Source organism: Sceloporus occidentalis, unplaced genomic scaffold (assembly GCF_023333645.1).
Source record: "Sceloporus occidentalis isolate IW3139 unplaced genomic scaffold, rSceOcc1.0.p SCAF_3, whole genome shotgun sequence".
Classification (NCBI taxonomy): domain Eukaryota; kingdom Metazoa; phylum Chordata; class Lepidosauria; order Squamata; family Phrynosomatidae; genus Sceloporus; species Sceloporus occidentalis.
In genome coordinates, this window is record NW_028316983.1 from 122,748,457 (window position 1) to 122,768,852 (window position 20,396).

Genomic DNA, 20,396 nt, shown 5'->3' on the forward strand with positions numbered 1-20,396 from the left:
GTGTCTCCCTTTAAATAGAAGGAGAAGTATTTGTTTTCCAATTTAGTCTGTATTGGCTTCTGGTTCTACCTACCACTATCTCTGAACCTAGCCACTGCCAGTGCATGGGCCTCAAAATGTTACCATTGAGGGGATATAGCCCATGGCAGGCTAAAGCTTCTACATCTCTTTTATGAAGACTTTTCCTATTCTGTAAGTAACATTGAAAGGGGGTGGGGAAATTATCTCTGTGAGGTGCTGGAGAGAAGTACCTTGAGAAGGTTACTTGGTTGGAAATTGCCAAATTTTAATAAAAGAAAATGTTCTGGCTAAAAATTGGTGTACAGTACAACCACCATCTCTATAGATTTGGTTCCCACAGTTTCACTTATCTACATTTGGAAAAAAATATGTTATCTCTAGGCATTTCTAGGTCCTCTGATGCAATTCTGTGGTCAACTTCCAGCCCAAGCATACCATACACTAGCACCAGAAGACTGAGAAATGCCTTGAAAAGTGTTCTCTCTTGACATTTGTAGATACTCCACTGTGATTTTGATGATATGCTTGGGCCAGAAGTTGTTTGTCTCATTGAAAATAATATGGTTTCCTAATGTCCATGATGTCAGGTATCTACAGGGACATCACCTCCACAGATAAGGAGGTTATGTGTATGTAGTATGTATATTTATGTGGGTTATAGTAGTCCAGTAAATGGAATACATTGCCTTCATGTTTGTGTGCTTCTGCGTTTGTAACTGGAGCTCTAACATTTGATAGGAGTTATTATTTTTCCTTTTATGTAGCTCAACAGGAAGATGATGAGTTTGTGTGCCAAATCATTTATGTGTTTTACCAGATGGTCTTTCATCAAGCCACAAGAGATGTCATCATCAAGGAGACTCGTATCCTTTTCTAGTGTAAATAGTTCTTGCTGCAGTGATTTTATCTTGTTCTATTCAAGCATATGTATTTGTATGTATACCACAAATTTGAAAATGAATTGGAAAATAGTTTTGTAGTTGTGGATCATTTAAATGAGGAAAGTAGCATAACTTTTTACAAAGTTCTTCAAGAATAGCAAAGTACTTTATTGAGTAGGATTGCCACAATTAAGAAGCTTCTACTTCCGAAAATATTATTTTCCTATCCAATGATCCCGGTAACAATTCCTAAAAAGATCTTCAGATTATCGCATAAGGCAATCACATCATTTATATGGGAGGGAAGAAAACCAAGGGTCAGAGTTAAAATTTTACAGGATGTGAAAGAAAGAGGAGGGACTTTATCACATGGAGGTTTTGCCACTCTGATTCGATGTGACTGCAGATACAACTATGCGAATTCACACGATAATGTGATGTATTATCACACGTGATTGCTTTCTATGGGGGGGTTGTTCTGTGGTGCTTCCACAGTGAATCCAAAGTGAATTCGGTAACAAGTGAATTCACAGTTGCTTCAAAGTGCACTTCGATTTCACTCCGAAATGCTCTGGTGTGGAATGCAACTTTGCTTCTGTCCTGGTACACCCCCCCCCCCAAAAAAAAACCCTCCAAGGTCCCACATTTCCCATGATTCTGCGCTGCAATTTTGCCCCATTTGCTTCCGGTAAAGGGTACATTTAGATGTAGATGACAGGGATGAAGGGAATGAAACAGGAGGTTGGAGGGAGAAATGAGAGCAAAGGAGGGGGCCACCGGAAGCTCGGGTGGAGGCTCCAACTCCCAGAATTCCATAGCCTCGAGCCAAAGACCCCACAACATACTCGAATTCCCAGAATTCCATTCCTTGAACCAAGGACCTCACAACAAACTCCAACTCCCAGAATAATAATAATTATTTATTTGTTTTTAAATAATAATTATCTTTTAAAATAATAATAATAATAATAAGTTATTAGTTTGCTGAGGCAGAGAAGGCCTCTGCACTACAGTTCCCAGAATTTCATAGCAGTGAGCCAAGACAGTTAAAGTGGAGTCAAACAGGATTTTTTCCCAGTGCAGATGCAACCTCCTTCAGATCCAAAGGATTTACTTCCAAGTAGACCTGCAGTTTCTACACTGATTATTTTGCAGTGAAATAAATTTATTATTATTATTATTATTATTATGGAAATATTATTGTTAATAATAAATTTCTTTCAAATAATAATAATGATAATAATAATAATAATTTTGCCGGTGATACATTCGGATGAAACAGAGCATTTAGAGATAGGTTACACATTCGGATGAAGCAGAGGGCATTTAGAGATAGGTGACACATTCGGATGAAGCAGAGGGCATGTATGGATAGCATTCACGTGAAACTGGAAAGGGATGGAGGGATTGAAACGAAGGGTAGATTTAGATGTTAATGACAGGATTGAAGGGAAGGAAACAGGAGGCTGGAGGGAGAGATGGGAGCAAAGGAGGGGGCCATCAGAGGCTGGGGGGAGAGATGAGAGGAACAATTCACGTGAGGGTTGCATTCACGTGAAAGTGGAACTAGGAAGTGGCCCCCTTCTTCACCCTGGAAGCGTAAAAGGTCTCAATACGTTCATACCCTCACTGGGGTGCCAATTCGAATTGTTGAATCCGCATGTTATGTACTGGTGTGGTAATTCAAAAGTGCTCTCACTCCGCTTTGACTCAGGAATCACAATTAAGTTCTTCATGTGTGATGGTTCATCACGTGAATTGCCTTGGATTCAAAGTGACCCTGTTTCACCCTCGCTATGGAAGTGCTTTGAATTGAGGGTCCTGTTTCACATGTGATAAGGCTCGAGATTTGGGAGTCCCCAACCTAGAAATATATTACGACACTTGTTGTCCCTCTTGGTTAAAGGAATAGGTGGCACTTGAAGATGCCAGACTATTGGAATTAAGAGGGGAAAGAACATTATTTTGGGTGGCATTCGTATCTTGGCTATGGGAAAGAGCAAACTGATAGAAATTTTAATAACCATTCTATTAGAAGGTCTCTGATAGGCATATGGAAAAAAATATAAACCAAGAATACTAGAGAAAATACCTAATTGGATCTCGCCCCAGGACACTTTTCAAAGAAGGGAGATGGATTACATACAGAAATTTACTTTAAAAACAGAAGGGAGAATTAAAATTGAAATCTCAAGAAAAATTGATAAAGGAAGGTCATGAAATCAATTGGTTTCCATACAGACAGATTATGGAATGATTTAAAATGGACTAAAAAGTTTGGATTTATAGATAAGGATAAAGATTCATAAATTAACAAAATTATTATACAAGAACCAAAAGGCCTAATTGGGAAACTCTATAACAGTCTTTTGAAGTTAAAATTAGAGGAAGAAGTAGTCAAGGAGGTAATGGTGAAATGGACTAAGAATATTGGACACACATTGGAACTGGAGAAATGAAGAAAATCATGGAAGAGTATAAACAGATATACTGTGTCCCAAAGACTGAGGGAAAATTATTATAAAATATACTTCTGATGGTATTTGACCCCAGAGAAAATGTCAAAAATGTATAAAAACAAAAACAATTTCTCCTGTAAGTGTGGAGAAGAACCAGGGTCCTTTTACCATTGCTGGTGTTCATATAAAAAGGTGGGAAAATATTGGGATATGGTGAATAAAACATTATGTGAAATGTTAGGTATCACAGTACAAAGGCAGCCTGAATTGTATATATCAAATATGTTGAATGACGAATTGGAGAAAGAGTATGGGATTTATGTGATCACAATGGCAAGGATAACCATAGCCCACAAATGGAAATCTGGAAATATACCAAAAAAAAAAGAAGATTGATTAATGAAATTATATGAAGCTATAGACATGGACAAGTTGACATTACTGTTAAGAGGGGAAATAGTAGATAAGGTTAACAGAGATAGGCAGAAATTAACAGAGTATTTAAAAAGGATATGGGGGATATCCCATTCCCTAATTCCAAGGAAGCTGTTCCTGTCCTAAACTGATGTCTGGCCACTGTAATGGACCAGATGAGAGCAAACAAATTGAGGCTTAATCCAAACAAGACAGAAGTGATCCTGGTCAGCCAAAAGGCAGATCTGGGAATAGGGATTCAGACTGTGTTAGATGGGGTTACACTCCCCTTGAAAACTCAGGTTCTTAGTTTAGAGGTACTTCTGAATTCAGCACTGAGCCTGAAAGCTGAAATGGGAATTGGAAGATTCAAATCAGTTTTTCCCAGGTTAGAAAAACCATATCTTTACTGATGTTCTATGCCACGGATGTTTTAGTAAGAGTGGTCAATCAAACAGTTATAGATTAAAGATGTTAGTCCTTTGGTGCTTTGGGGGGGGACACATTGTGCCCCCCAAAAGTCTAGGTAGTCTTCCTATTTCCTTTAATTTTATGTGTAAAAGCAATCATCTGATGGAGATGAAACCAACTAGCTTTTAATGGCTCTAGATCTAAAGTTAATTCGTCAATTGTTTTTGGTCTCCCATTATGAAAATGGTCTCAAAATATACACCATGTTGTTCCCATCCCTGGAACTGATTGAATTTATCAGGGAAACAGAAAGATTTGTGGACCAGGAAGGGGCAAATAGGAGAGGGATCTGGTACTAGAACTTGCTAACATCTTGACCATATCTTTACTGATGTTTGTAGCCATGCGTTTTTAATGTTTTTAATTACATGTGGAGTGGGTTTGTTAAAGAACAAAGCAAGATCTTTGTATGCCACTTTGATTTTCTCGATAAAAAGCAGGATAGAAATAAATGTTTTCTTATTTATTTATCAATTGGATGGTGGGCCATTCATTTCCATGTTAACCCAATGTATGGTCTGATCTTTTTAAATTAAATTATTGATTTAACTAAATTGGAATAAAAATACAGTTCAAGATCAGGCATCGCTAGCCCCCTCTCTCCTTTTGTTGTTGTTGTTGTTGGAAGAGAGGTGTTATGTGGACTTCCTGAATCTGAGTCTCTTATAGTTAAAAGCAAATGTATTGATGAGCTTTTGCCAAAGTTTGAGTTTTGTCTCTGGTGGTTGCAGTGGGATAGTTTGAAATAGAAAGAATAGGCAAGGGACAATCAACATTTTAATGAGGGCTATTCTGCCTAGAATAGAGAGTTTCAATCACTTCCATTCTAGTGATTTAGAGATTAAGCATTGTTATGTTGTTGTAATTGCTGGGGATTATCTCATTGAAATCTTTTGTAATGGTGATTCCTAAATAATTAAATCCTGAGGGTTTTAACTGTAGATGTTTCATACTGTTTTAACTTAGGCCTGTTACAGACTGCCAAAATAAAGCTGCTTCGGGTCTCTTTGGAGGTATGCTATTTAAATGACGCATGGGTCCTAAGAGTCCATTCCTAAGCACTGGAGTGCAGCTTTGGTGCAGCTTCCGGCCTCTTAGGATGCATGCATCATTTAAACAGCATACCTCCAAAGAGACCCCAAGCAGCTTTATTTTGGCAGTCTGTAACAGGCCTTAGATTGTTTTACATTTTGTTAGCCTCCTTGAGTCCCTGTACTGGGAAGAAGGCGGGATCTAAATAAATATGATGATGGTGATGGTGATGGTGATGGTGATGGTGATGATGTAAGGTGATACTGAGAGGTAAGCTAACACAATAGGACAAGAACAAAGGAGAAAGTCATTAAAACAGAAAGAACAACAAGAAAGAAATTTTGGAAGATCATAAAGGCTTAAACAAATACTGGCAAAACTAGATGGGTGGTTGATATCAGCATATGTTGAAGGGGGGAAGACAGTAATATGTTGAAAGGGGAGAATAATGAATGAAGAAGTAATTTTTTTCTTTTCCCTCTTTGTGATTCAATGTTAATTTGTTCATGTTTGTTTTTTTAATATGTGTTGTGTTTTGTTGTATTTAATATAGATTTAGTTTGTTTGTGTTAATTAAAATCATATTTAAAAGTATTTTCTATCTTAAATTCCAATATTTTTGTCAGTTTTTTATCTTTCTTTGTCATATTCATAGTAAGAACATAAGTTTTTTTCTTATGTATTTTAAATCCTACACATTGTCCATATTTCTTCAACATGTCTAGCAGCACTTACATGTTTTCTAATTGGTTGGATAATGATATCACCATGTCATCTGCATATGCTCTTAATTTATATTCAAATTCCTTAATTTCATCCCCCCCCCCTTTATATTTTGTTCGTCTTCCTTTTTCATTTGTTTAATATTTCCAATGTTAGTATAAATAGAAGCAAAGGAAGGGGACAGCCTTGTCAAGTTCCTTTCTATTTTTGACAAACTTCTGTATCCCCATTCGCTAAGATTTTTGCATACTGTTTTTCATATATTCACACAATCCAATTTATAAAGTTTTCTTTTAGATTCATTTTTATTAATATTTCCACCATGTAAGTCCAATTTACATTATCAAATGCTTTCTCCAAGTCCAAGACCAAACCATACTTTTTCATGATCTACACAAGCAAAGTCTTTGCTTTAATCTATAAAACACAGGCTGATTTTCTTTTGAAATTCTTTGCTGTGCTCCATTATCCAACATACATTTGCAATATGATCCTTAGTGTGTGGTACTGTAATCGGACTTGAGCATCCATAGTTTTTCGTATCCACAAGGGTCCTGGATACCAAGGGCTTGTTGTACCATCATTCACAATCACAAACATAAAGTTAACAATGACCCTCCCTGTAGTTTTGCAGGCTTTACCTTGATTCATTTTCTAATGTCCCATCCTTATTTGCCTCATTTGCTCAGCGCTCCTTATACACTGTTTTCTGTTTTCTTTTTCCATGAGATTGCCCTGAGAAATTCCTTCCACAGATATCTCTGCATTCTGAGCCAGGCAAATTCTCCTTTGAACTATCAATAGCTCTTTGATATCACACTGTACTCTCTATCGTTCCCAACAAACACGATTACACATACTATATGTTTAGCACAAGATATATATTTAGCATAAACTTTTATATCTCTGTAAGGTATAGTACTACAACAACCAATTTAATAACACAGCAGAATTCATCTTATGACAGATTCTGACAGCCACATGGCTTGACCAGAACAGAACCACCAAGACCCGGCCTTTTCCTGTTTCCAGAAGCAGTAGCACATGTTATTTACCATTCATTCTGAAGGTAAAGCATGGTGGAAGAGATTAACTAGAGCATTCTCATAGCAGATGCAGCATGTAGGAACAATTATAATAATCAATGCCAAAAAATTGGAAGATAACAAAAAGACACAAGAGACTTCTTATATCCACAAAATCAAATGGAAATTTCAATAAAGAGTAGGGATGCTGAATGATCAGTAGGAAGCACAGTTAATTGTAAACACATTTTTCAGGCACATAGATAACTGTGCATCAATATTGTTAGATGAACAATTTACAATTAAATAGACTGTATAATTAAAAGATCCATTCACTCTGCAAAAAGAAGGTCGAAACTGGATTGTGGCACAGACCATGAACAAGTAATATTGGAAATTAGAGTAAAACTAAATAAGAACACTAAATCAATTATAGTACCAAAAGGCAATCTGAAGAATATCCATGTAGGATTTAAAGACCATGTGAATAACAAATTTTCACCATCTAATATAATAAATTATGAATGAGAAGAACTGTACGTTTAAACCAGGGACATTATCAGGGGAAAATGCAGAAAACTCTTACCTGTAACTAAACAGAAATTAACCCTTTATTGGATTACTTATAGAGTCATATAGTTGGAAGATACCACAAGGTGCATCCAGTCCAACTCCCTGCCATGCAGGAACACACAATTAAAGCACGCCCAGCCAGCCTCCATATAAAATTCTCCAAGGAAGTAGCCTTTACCACATTCCAAGGGAACAGCTCTTATTATCTGGTTCTTCCTAATGTTGAGGTGGAATCTCCCTTCCTGTAGTTTGAATCCATTGCTCCATGTCCTAGTCTCTAGAGCAGCAGAAAACAAGTTTGCTCCATCCTCAATATGACACCCCTTCAAATATTTAAACAAGGCTATAATATCACCTCTTAGCCATCTCTTCTCCAGGCTAAACATACCCAGCTCCCTAGACTGCTCCTCATAGGGCATGGTTTCCAGACCCTTCACCATTTTGGTTGCCCTCCTCTGGACATGCTCCAGCTTGTCAGCATCCTCTTTGAATTTTGCCTAAAACTGGACAGCAGAATAGAGTGCTCCTATTACTCCCCTTGAGCTAGATACTACACTTCTATTGATGGAGCCTAGAATCACGTTGGCTTTTTTAGCTGCCCCACTGCTTTTGGCCCTTGTTTAATTTGTGATCTGCTAAGACACCTAGATCCTTGTTGCATGTATTGTTGCCAAGCCAGGTGCCCCTCATCCAAAATATGTGGATTTCATTTTCTATCCCCAAGTGACCTTACATTTCTCCCTGTTGCAGTCCAGTTTTGGCCCAGCTTTTTAAAATATTGTGGTCATTTTGAATTTTGATCTTGTCCTCTGGGGCATTAGCTACTCCTCCTAATTTGCTGTCATCTGCAAATTTCATAACCATCTCCTCTATTCCTTGATCCAAGTCATTGATAAAGATGTTGAATGGTACTGGGCTTAGGACAGAATCATGTGGCACCTGGCTAGAGATTTCTCTGCAGGATGAAGTGGAGCCATTGCTGAGCAACCTTTGGGTTCAGCCATTTAATCAATTACAAATTCACCTAACAGTTGCATTGTGTAACCCACATTGAAGGCCTTACTGAATTCAAGATATGCTACATCCACAGCATTCCCTTAATCTAAGATGGTAATTTTATCAAAAAATAAAGAGAGAGAGAGAGAGAGATAAGCTTTGTCTGGCATGACTTGTTTTTCAGAAACCAATACTGACTTTTTGCTATTATGACATTCCCTTCTAAATATTCCCAGATCCTCTGTTACCTTTCCTGGTATTGATGTCAGGCTAACTGGGTGGAAATTGTTTGGGTCCTCCTTTTTTCCCTTTCTAAAGATGGGACAACATTTGCCCTCCTCCAGTCCACTGGGACGTCTCCTGTTTTCCAGGTATTGTCAAAGTTTATTGGCAATGGCTCTGAGATTACTTAGAACCGTTCTTTTGATACCATTGAGTGTAGTTCATCTGGCCCTGCATACTTCATTTATATTAACCGGGTATTCCTGTCCTACCTCTTTATTTATTCTGTGCTGTATTTCCTTTACTGCATCACCTGCTCCATTTTCCTCAAGTTGAGCACTCTTTTTCTTATGTGACAAGACTGAGGCAAAGAAGGTGTTGAGTAGTTCTGCCTTTTGTCTGTTCCTCATTAGCATTTGTCATCTTCTCCATGCAATGCCCTACCATTTCCTTCTTCCTTTTGATACCGACATAACAAAAAAAAACATTTTTATTGTTCTTAACCTCTCTAGCAAGTGTGTGATCATTCTGCATTTTAACTTTTCTGACTGCCCACCCTACACATTTTAGCTATTTGTTTGAATTCCTCTTTGGAGATTTCCCCCTTTTTTCTGTTTCTTATGCATGTTCCTTTTAAAATCTAGCTCAGTTTAAAGTTCCTTAGTCATCCATCCTGGTTTCTTAAGACACTTCCCATTTTTCCTCTTCATAGGAACTGTTTGAAATTGTGCCTTCAGTATCTCCCTTTTGAAAAACTCCCATCCTTCCTGAACTCCCTTCACTTATAGTATTCCTGACCTTGAAATCACCCCCAGTATTCCCCTAAGTTTACTGAAGTTGGCTTTCCTAAAGTCTATAATGTGTGTCTGACTATGCTTGGCTTCTGCTTTCCACTGTATAACATACTCCAGGAGAACATGATCATTCCCACCTAAGGATCACACAACTTGCACCCCATTAACTAGGTCATCCCTGTTGGTTAGGATCAGATCTAAAATAGCTGACTCCCTTGTTGACTCTTCTGCCTTTTTGATAATGAAACTGTCTTACAGGCAAATGAAGAATTTGCTAGACCTTAAAGTTTTGGGTGAGTTTGACTTCCAGCAAATATCAGGATAGTCAAGGTCACCCATCACCACTGCATCTCTCCTTTCTGAGAGTATGGCCATCTGTTCCAAAAAGGCTTAATCCAATTCCTCAGTCTGACTTGGGAGTCTGTAATAGACTCCCACAATAACATCCTTTTTGTTTTCCTCCCTTTTAATTTTTATCCAAATGCTCTCCACTTGGCTTCCAAGATATAAGTCCTAGATCTCTTCACAGGTGTAAACATCCCTTACATATATTGCTTTCCTGTTTGGCCTATTTCTCTTACAAAGGTTATACCCCTCTATTACTACATTGCAATCATGAGACTCATTCCACCAGGTTTCAGTGATGCCTAATTCAAAATTCAAATTCAAATTTTATTGCTTTTGACCAAAGGTCATTGCACAGGACAACAATATAACAATACATATAACAATATAACAATATAAGAATACATGTAAATTATATCTAAAATGTGAGTATCTCGTATCTGGTATAGAATTTCTAAAGAAACAAGCAACAGTTGTCATTATGGGTTAAAAATTTTGTCAAGTATAGTCATCACCTTTACAGTTTATGGCTATCCCTGTTATATACTTGTTCCTGATTTTTTTAGCTGCTAAGGCAAACAAAGCTACTTTCCAGGTTACATATTTATTCACGTCCAGTAGAAGATGAAAAATCATATCCTGTGGGTTTTGACTGGAACTGGTTTCTATTATAGGTGTAATGAACCTTTCTCTTGGTTCTTGGTAGAGAGGACAAAATAACATGTAATGAACAAGGTCCTCTACATCTTGACAACCATATACACAAGTACGTTCTTTTGCTGGAATCAGTGATGCCTATTATATCGTATTTTCTTTGTTGGGCTAGGACTTCAAGTTCATCTTGCTTATTTCCCATGCTCTGTGCATTAGTGTAGAGACATCTAAGACCATAGGTCTTCCCGCCCCCCCTCCCCCAGCTGCTTGTGTAAAGCTTTTCCCCTCCCATTGTTGGGTCCCTGTGCTATTTTCCTTGTTCTCTCTATAACAGTTTGACTATTATCTCCAGCCCTTGATGAACTCCTGCCTTCCAAAATATTATCTCCCTCCCTCACATAACCCAGTTTAAAGCCCTCCTGATCAAATTTTTGAGACTATTGGCAAAAATGTTTCTTTCAACTGGTGTAAGGTGCTACCCATCCGTTGCCAGTCTCCTTTCCTGAGGCCATGATCTACGAATCTGAAGAATGCTAACAATCATTCTCAGCAGCACCATCTGCAGAGACAGTTGTTTGGCGGCACCATTTGCAGAGCCAGATGAACCTCTTTGAAATGCTAATCAACTTATAGTCACTGTTACACTAATCAGTGAAAATAGACGAAGACAACAAAAGAGGTATTAAAAGATAACTTTTCCAAGAGATTTGAGAAATCAAGGCAATTTAAAATGCTGAATCATCAATATGGAGCAAGCACATTATATGATCAGGACAAAATGAAAAAGTGGAAGAAATAAACTGAAAAATTGTACAAAACAAATGAAGGGGATGACTGATTCCTACAAATCCATAATTTTAGATAGTGAAGTAGATGTATCTCTCCAAGTACTTAGTCACCAGGAACAGATAGTATACTAGTAGAACTGTTTCAACTGTAGATATAGGAATCATCCAAATTTTAACAATTATCAATGAATACGAAAAGCAAAAAGACCACAGACTTTTAAAAAATAGTATTGTCCTGGGCAAGAAGGCTGATAACAGCACACAGTTCTAAATGTCCAGAACTTAAATCAGTCCAGCAAAGCAAGCAAGAGAGTCCAAGAGCATAAACCCAGAGAGTAGTCAGAGATCCGAAGTCCAGGGTTCCAGAGAGTGATGAGACATGTAGACAAATCCAAGGTCAAGAAGTCCAAAGAGACAAGGCAGCCAGCAGTCTGAGGAGCAGGATTTCTAGCCTGGAAACAAGAAAGGTCAGAATTAAGTGTGCTTTCGCATATTACATATTCTGATATCCTTATCAAAACAGGGAAAGGGCAACAAATCAAAACGATGGAACAACTTAAAAAAGAAGGGAAAAAAATTAACTGGCTGTTTTATTATAAACTAAAAGGAAGATACAATAAGGATAAAAAAGATATGGGTATCGAAACAGAACTGAATGCTTTGGATAAAATACTGTTTAAGGGGCAAAAACATATGATATCAAAAGTATATAAAATGCTACTAGACATTGAATTAGAAGGAGAACTGGTAAAAGGAACCATGATCAAATGGATGCAAGATATTAAAGAATCTATCCCATTGAGCAACTGGGAAAATACTTGGAAAAAAAATTTAAAATTTACTAAAAGTGCTAATCTAGTGGAAAATTATTACAAATTACTATACAGATGGCATCTATCTCCACAAAAATTAGCTAAGATTAAAAATGTGAAAGACAACAATTGCTGGAAATGTGGTGAGAACAATGCAACTTTGTTTCATATGTGGTGGGAGTGTAAGTGTGCGAAAAAATTTTGGGGAGAGATTCACCGAACAATTCAATATACCACACAATGGGAAATAGAAAAGAAACCCCAAATGTATTTACTAAATATTACTGAAGATCTTAAGGGAAAGCTTTGCCGTGAAGAAATAGACGTTTTACTGTATATAATAACTGCAGCACGCTTAACTTTTGCTAAGTATTGGAAAGGGGGGAAACAAGATTTAAAGAAAGAATGGATAACAAAGGTAAATGAACTGAGGGAAATGGATAAAATAACCATGATGATTAACGGAAAGACAGATCAAAACTTCCAAAGGAAATGGGAAAAAATGAATAAGTTAATAACCCCAATGGAATAACAGAAATGCTGCAAAATAACTCATAAGTAACGGATGACGACAGAAAGAAAATGTCGTTTACCCGTTTAAATAACCGAATCATGCTCTTAAAACAGAGGTATCTAGTGTATAGACATACATACATACATATATATATATAATTTTTTTAGTTTGACTTGTTCATTTATTTGTTAGTTAATGACAATTAAATGTATCGCAATGTAAATATGTTTGTTTTACATGTTTTATGTTTCTATAAAATTTGTATGTCATGTTAATCATAAATAAAATTTAAAAAAAAAAATAAAAAAAAAAAAAAAAGAATTAAGTGTGCTTTCGCAAGGAAGGTCAAATAATCTCTGACAGAGTCCTCAACCTGGCTGGGTATACATTTCAGTATCCCAGAAAAGGGACACCAGAGATTGTAATAGCCATCAGACCATTGCATTACTTTCCCTTTCTTTCCCCTAAGTGCTGCTAGTTTTACCACAAAGACTTTTACCATATACAGTATTGAGAGAGAAGTGACAGACATTAGAGTTGGATTCAGAAAAGGAAGAGACGTTAGAGACCATATTACGAATATACATTAGATAATGAGGTATAACAAAGAATTTTGGAGGCAGGGAGTCAGCTTCTGCATTTCTAGATCATAGAAAAGTATTTGACTGAGTAGATAATGAAAAACCATGGATTGCTCTTTTAAAAAAAGTGAGAGTGCCATATCATTTGATTGTCCTGATGTACAATCTATAGTTTGGGCACGAAGCAACTGTCAGAACAGAATATGGAGAAACAGAATGGGTTCCATTTGACAAGGCAGTTAGACAGTACTGCATTTTATCACCCTATTTAAATTATTTAACAAAAGTATATTAAAAATGAGATTAGACTGAGAGAACAGAAGCATGACACTTGGAGTATCTTTGTGTTTTACTCAGGCAGGCTTTGACACATCTTTGACAGCAAGCCCTAGCTTCTCCTAGATTCTCCTGTGACAAGTGGAGGCAGGGAGGTGTGTTAGATTTCATTTCATTTCATAATTTATATCCCACGTTTCCCTTATGGGGTCCATATGAAGTTGATTGTCATTATTTTAAATTCCATTAAGCTCAAAGCAGTTTGCCTCTAAATAGAAATACATAAACCTTCCTTATAGTGGGCCCAAACGGACAGACCAAAATAAAGCTGCTTCAGGTCACTTTGGAGGTATGCTGTTTAAATTATGCATGCGTCTTAAGAGGCTGGAAGCCATGCCAAAGCCACGCTCCAGTCCTAAGGACTGGAGTACAGCTTTGGCACAGCTTCGGTCCTCTTAAGATGCATGTGTCATTTAAACAGCATGCCTCCAAAGTGACCCAAAGCAGCTTTATTTTGGTCTGTCTGTTTGGGCCCAGTACCTAATTAAATGCAAAAATTGGGATTTATTTTTATATTGCCTATGTCCTTTCTCCTTTTATGTACCTTTCCATTTTCTCAGAAAGCTCTTCTATCGAAACTCGTCAGTCTCCCGCCCCATAATTATTACGTATTATTTATTCGAAAGACCACATTTTCCCTTATGAACCAGCCTGAGATCTCTCTCTGTCCCACCATGCTCACATGTACATCTAGTGGGAACACAGGGGAGGGCCTTTTTAGTGGCTACCCCCAGGCTCTGCAACACCCTTCCCAGAGACTGGCACCCTCCCTACTTTCTTTTCACAGATAGGCAAAGACTTTTCTATTCTGGTAGGCATTTTGATGAGTAATAGATATAAGGGCCATCTTACACAATGCGCTGGATATTGCTAATTGCTGTGCTGGTATGTGTGTGTGTTTTTTTAAAATTATATATGTATTAACCCGGTTATAATTTTTTTCTGATTCTTTAGTTGTGTTTTAACATTTGTATTTTGTAGATTTTAAACAATGTTTTTAATTGTTGTAAACCGTTTTGAGTCCCAATCTAGGGGGTGGGTGGGATAGAAATAAATATTATCATCGTCATCATCCCACTACCCCATGATTATGGCAATAACATGTACATTTCTATAACACTTTTCAGTGAACTCAGCACTATCTAAGCAGTTCACAATGTGTAAACCAATTGCCCCCAACAAGCTGGGTACTCATTTTACCAACTAACGAAAAGATGGAAGGCTGAGTCAACCTTGGAGCCCCTGGGATCGAATTCACAACCTTGTGGCTGAAGTACTGGCATTTCACCTCTGAACCACCAGGACTCCCCTAAATTGATTTAATTACAGGTTATTTCAAACCCATCCTTATTAGGGCACAATGATAAATGTGTATTTTCTCTTTAATTTCCCTGTATATGTTTTATAGCAACACTGTATTCTGGAGGTAATCTGGAGGTGTCAAAAATGCTTTACATCCTTAACTATGTCTTTTTAGAGGCTCCAGCATATCTGATAGACCTTATGCATGATAAAAATGCTGAAATCTGTAAAGTCTGTGACAATACACTGGATATAATAGCGGTAAGTGAAACTGATTGATTGGATGAGCATAAATAAAAATGAGAAGATGTTATTCTGATTTTGCATATGACCTCTGAAAATGTGTTTACAAATTATTCATCTCTGTTGAAATTCATTTTGTTTAGTTTTGGCCCAGCTTTCTAATCTATTAAGGTCATTTTGAATTTTGATCTTCTCTTCTGGGGTATTAAATACTCCTCCAAATTTGGTGTCATCTGCAAATTTGATAAGCAGGCCCAAGTCATTGATAAAGATGTTGAATAGCACTGGGTCTAGGACAGAATCCTATGGCACCCCACAGGTTACTTCTTCCCAAGATGAAGAGGAGCCATTGCTGAGTACCCTTCGGTTCAGCCAGTCAACCAATTACAAATAGTGATGAGGCAATGGACCATCTCTTTAAGGCACATTCCACTACAAAGAAATTGAGATTTGGAGTATGGGTCTAACATCAGTCCATCATCCAACTACTTCTTCTTATACCATCTAGATCTTCCTGGTAATCTTTGCTGTGTTCCTTCAGTCTTGTTACCAAACATCACCATTTTCAATTGCCTTTGAATCCCAACCTCCATTAAGGCATTATCTGCAATCCAGACAAAAGAGGTTCTCCACAAAATGTTTCATCTATAACTCTAAAATAATTCTGCCAGTTCACCATCTGGAAGAACATCACCACTGATCCTTGGATATCACTATCATCTGTAAGGGTTGTGTGATTGACTTGTTGTTCTACTTCTGCAGAGTTGTAAAAAGAAATGCACAATCAAAGCACTCCCAACAGATGGCCATCCAGCCTGTTTAGAAACCTTCAAAAGGAGACTCTACCACACTCCAAGGCAGCATGTTCCACTGTTATGGAAGGTTCTTCCTAATGTTTTGTTTTGGTAGAATCTCTTTTCATTGGAGTTGAGAGGAATTAGTTAGAATATCATAAGCCAGAAATGTCATATGGCCCAGTCCATTCTCCTTATTTTATGTCACAAAAACTGGTTTGCCTCCATAGAAATCAAAGATTAATTGCAATCAGATCTCAACTTTCATTTTGCACTGTGGCAGAATGTACAGTACAACGTGCCTCCATTCAGACTATCTGCGACTGCACAAATACAGTGTGCCCTTGCTTTACACGGGGGATCTGTTCCGGTCCCCTCCTTGTAAGGCAAATAGCATCTATGCTCAAGCCCCATTGAAAATAATGGGGCTCATGCATGACATGCAGCGTGCGCCATTGTAATTTCTGTAGTGCAACTTTCAGCATAAGATGAAAGCCTCGTAAAAGGCGCCCGCGTATGACGCAGGCGCACTGTATTTATAAAATGCCTCGCAGTAGTGATTTCTATCCTCATAACTCAAGGAGTACATATTTTTCTCCTATATAGACAACTGACTACATCAGGTTTATCAAGACCTGCCCTGGGCCCTTTTTCTACATAACTTGGGCCTTCAGATCAATCTCAACTGAGCAGAAAAGTTAAGATTCAAAGCTCTGTGCTTGAAATCCAGAATTCAACACATGGCCTTTGTCATTAGAATCATAGAGTTGGAAGAGACCACAAGGGCCATCCAGTCCAACCTTCTGCCATGCAGGAACTCCCAATCAAAGCATACCTGAAAGATAGCCTTCCAGCCTCTGTTTAAAGACCTCTAAGGAAAGAGACTCCATCACATTCAGAGAGAGTGTGTTCCACTGTCGAACAGACTTTACTGTCAGGAAGTTCCTCCTAATGTTGAGGTGGAATCTCTTTTCCTGTACCTTGCATCCATTGTTCCAGGTACTGTTTTCTGGAGCAGCAGAAAACAAGCTTGCTTCCTCCTCAATATGATATCCCTTCAAATATTTAAACAGGGCTATCATATCACCTTTTAACCTTGTCTTCTGCAGGCTCCCTAAGTCATTCCTCATAGGGCATCGTTTCCAGACCCTTCACTATTTTAGTTGCCCTTCTTTGGACAAGCTCCAGTTTCTCAACATCCTTTTTGAATTGTGGTGCCCAGAACTAGACACACTATTCCAAAGCAGAATAGAGTGGCACCATTACTTCCCCTGAAAGGGCTGACGCTTGCTACCACATGAGTGTTTTACCTAGATCATTTCATATTTTGGAATCTTCAACATAGGTTCATTCAAAATTATAACTTTCAGCAAGACTGTCAGGAAAAGAAACATTTATTACTCATAAACGTACAGGATACTATGCTGTGGTGTGCAAAACCTCTTGCAGGAATGTGATTCAGAATGTCTGTTTCATCTTGTGTAACCATGACAGATGCACTTCAGCAAGGATGAGGAGCTCATTACTAAGACATCACCGTCCAGATATATTGGGCCCCAGGGACAGATACAAATACATGTCCTGAAACTAGTGGCTATTGTAATTGCATTTCATATATTAATGACCAAGGATAGCTGTTTTTCAGGTAAAAAACTCAAGGAGATTGAATAAAACAAAATCAACATTTATCACTAAAAATATGTCAGTTAAAGAACAATCTGCCTTATCTGAAAAAACCCATTGCAAAATTGTCATAAAAGCAAAATATTTAGGTATCTATCTTCTACAAAGAACTACAGAACTATTCAAAACAACTACGAAAAAAACATGGAACAAAATCAAGTCAGATCTCATAAAATGGTCTAAACTAGGACTATCATTTTATGGCAGGATATCCTTAATTAAAATGTCAGTGCTACCTAAATTTATCTATCTATTCTCTAACCTACCCATTATACATTATTCACAACCCTTCACAATGTGGAATAAAGAATTAAAAAGATTCATTTGGGAGGGAAAGAAACCGAGGGTTAAACTGAAGACATTAATGGACTCAGAAGATGATGGAGGCTGTACACTACCGTACTTAGAGTCCTATTACATGCTTGTGCTCTAATTTGGATCCAAGACTGGATTAAATTTAAAAATAAGAGATTGTTGAATCTGGAAGGTTTCAATTTAAAATTCGGTTGGAACACTTACTTATAGTATGACAAAGTAAAAGTTAACCGGGAATTTGAACACCATATTGTAAGAAATGCCTTAATTAAGGTTTGGGGAAAAATAAAGTCAGCATTCTTTCGAGGCATCCCAGACTGTATTTCACCACAAGAAGCTTTATTAAATAGATATAAAACAACTGAATTATGGTTAAAATATGAAGATATCTTAAAGAAAGGCAAGAGTTCAGAAGATCTAGAGCTGAAGGATATAAAAGACATTAAATCGATAGGAGGACGCATTGGCTGTTATACCATCAATTGATGGAAAGATTTATGATAGACAAAAAGGAGATAGGATTTTACTTTTAAAACAATGAAATTGATGAAATAATGTTTGAAGAAAAACCTAAACAAATTTCTAAATTCTATAAAGCAATCTTAACTAGGAAGTTAGAAGAAGACATAATTAAAGATCATATGCTGAGATGGGCAACAGACTCCAGTGAAGTGATTCCTTTAGATAATTGAACTCAAACGAGGAGACAAACTAGAAAATTTATGAGAAACCAAAACCTTAAGGGGAAATATAAAATGGAGGCGAGGTGGCATCTAACCCCATCCAGACTGGCCAAAATATATAAAAATCCAAATATGGTCTGTTGGGTTTGTTGCCCAAGATCAACTCAGGCTTGCATCCTTCCGAGGTCACTAAAATGAGTACCCAGATTGTTGGGGGCAAATTAGCTTACTTGCTAATTAGCTTACTTGCTGTTCACCGCTATGATCTTTGGAATAGCGGTATATAAATAAAACAAATTAAATTAAAAAGAATTCTGGCAATTGGCTACATATGTGGTGGTCGTGTTCTGTGATAGAAAAATTTTGGAGAGAAATACATAAATCAATCCATTCTATTCTAGACATTTCTTTTCAATTTATGCCAGAACTGTATCTATTAAATATGACTAACATCATCCAACATAAAGATCGAACTAAATATTGGAGACAGATTCTTTATATGATTTCAGTAGCGAGAGTGATGCTCGCACAGAGCTGGAAATCTCCTGAGGTACCCCCGATAGATAATTGGCTACTGAGAATGTTAGAGATTGCTGAAATAGATAAAATCTCAGAATCTTTGGCATGAGAACCAGATGCAAAATCTGAAGAACGATGGATAAGCCTCCTCTCTTACTGTGATAAAAAATGAAACCACGAATTAGAATAATAACTCGAAAATGACTGGCTAAGAGACATTTGTACTCACAGAGTTTTATTTTCATGAGTATTTGTATTGAGTTCAAGCTTTGTATTTTTTGAGGCAATCAGAATAATTAATATGACTAAGTTAAAAAGAAGTTGTGTAGAATAATATAGAAAGAGAAGAAAGAAAATGATGATCACCCTTTATAGGTTTTCTCCTATTGGAAGATTAATAATGTCAACATAAAGGCTAAATATATTTATTTGGAATAGTCGATTTATATAAAATGAACATATAACTGTAATATAGAAAGATGTATATATTTAATACACTGTATTTTTCTTTTTAAACTAATAAAACTTAACTAAAAAAATCAAGGAGATGGTTTTTCAAAAATGCTGCTAGAGCTTACTATTTATTTCTAGGAGTGATGTGCAACCAGACATATGGAATACTGGCTTCAGTTCTGGGTACCACAACTGAAGAATGATATTGACAAGCTGTTCACGAGCAAGGGAGTAAAATTTTGAAAGATTTAGAAACCAAGCCTGATGAGGAACAGCTTAAGAACTTGTATATGTTGAGTTTAGAGAGGAGAGAGTTGAGAAGAGACATGATATAGATCTTTAAGTATCTGGAAGGTTCCTCTCTTCTTCGTAGTCTCTGCGAATCACACAAAGGATTCTTCTGCGTCTGCGCAGTAATGCTCGGAAACTTCTGGAATCACTGGGCAAAACTCCTTTTAGAACTTTTTGGCGGTAGCTCTGCCCACCCTATATAAATCCCCTAGCATTCCCGCTCTTTCCTCAGTTCCTTTTTTCGCCATGTTAGCAGCTCTGAAGGAACTTCGCTGGAATCGCTCTTCTCCCTAACTGTTTTCACGGATATCGAACTGACCTTTGGCTTATGATTTTGACCATTCTTTCAGATTTCAGACTTTGTGGTTGACATAAATCGACTGATTCTGGACTGTTGATTTCGCTTGAGCTTGGCATTTTGGATTTAGTCGTTTCCATGATGGCCACAAGATCTACCACTTTCAAGAGGTGT

General features: G+C 37.3%; 1 protein-coding gene across 5 annotated transcripts in view; it reads left to right on the plus strand.

The window, feature by feature from the left end:
• Nucleotides 1-20,396, plus strand: part of LOC149316693 (kinesin-associated protein 3) — a 135,186-nt gene that overhangs the window by 96,688 nt on the left and 18,102 nt on the right. For all 5 annotated transcript variants that reach the window (XM_089516048.1, XM_089516049.1, XM_089516050.1 and 2 more), the window contains 2 exons: nt 786-884; nt 15,119-15,204. In XM_089516048.1, coding sequence (XP_089372174.1) covers nt 786-884; nt 15,119-15,204 — 185 coding nt within the window. The remainder of the gene's footprint in view (nt 1-785; nt 885-15,118; nt 15,205-20,396) is intronic.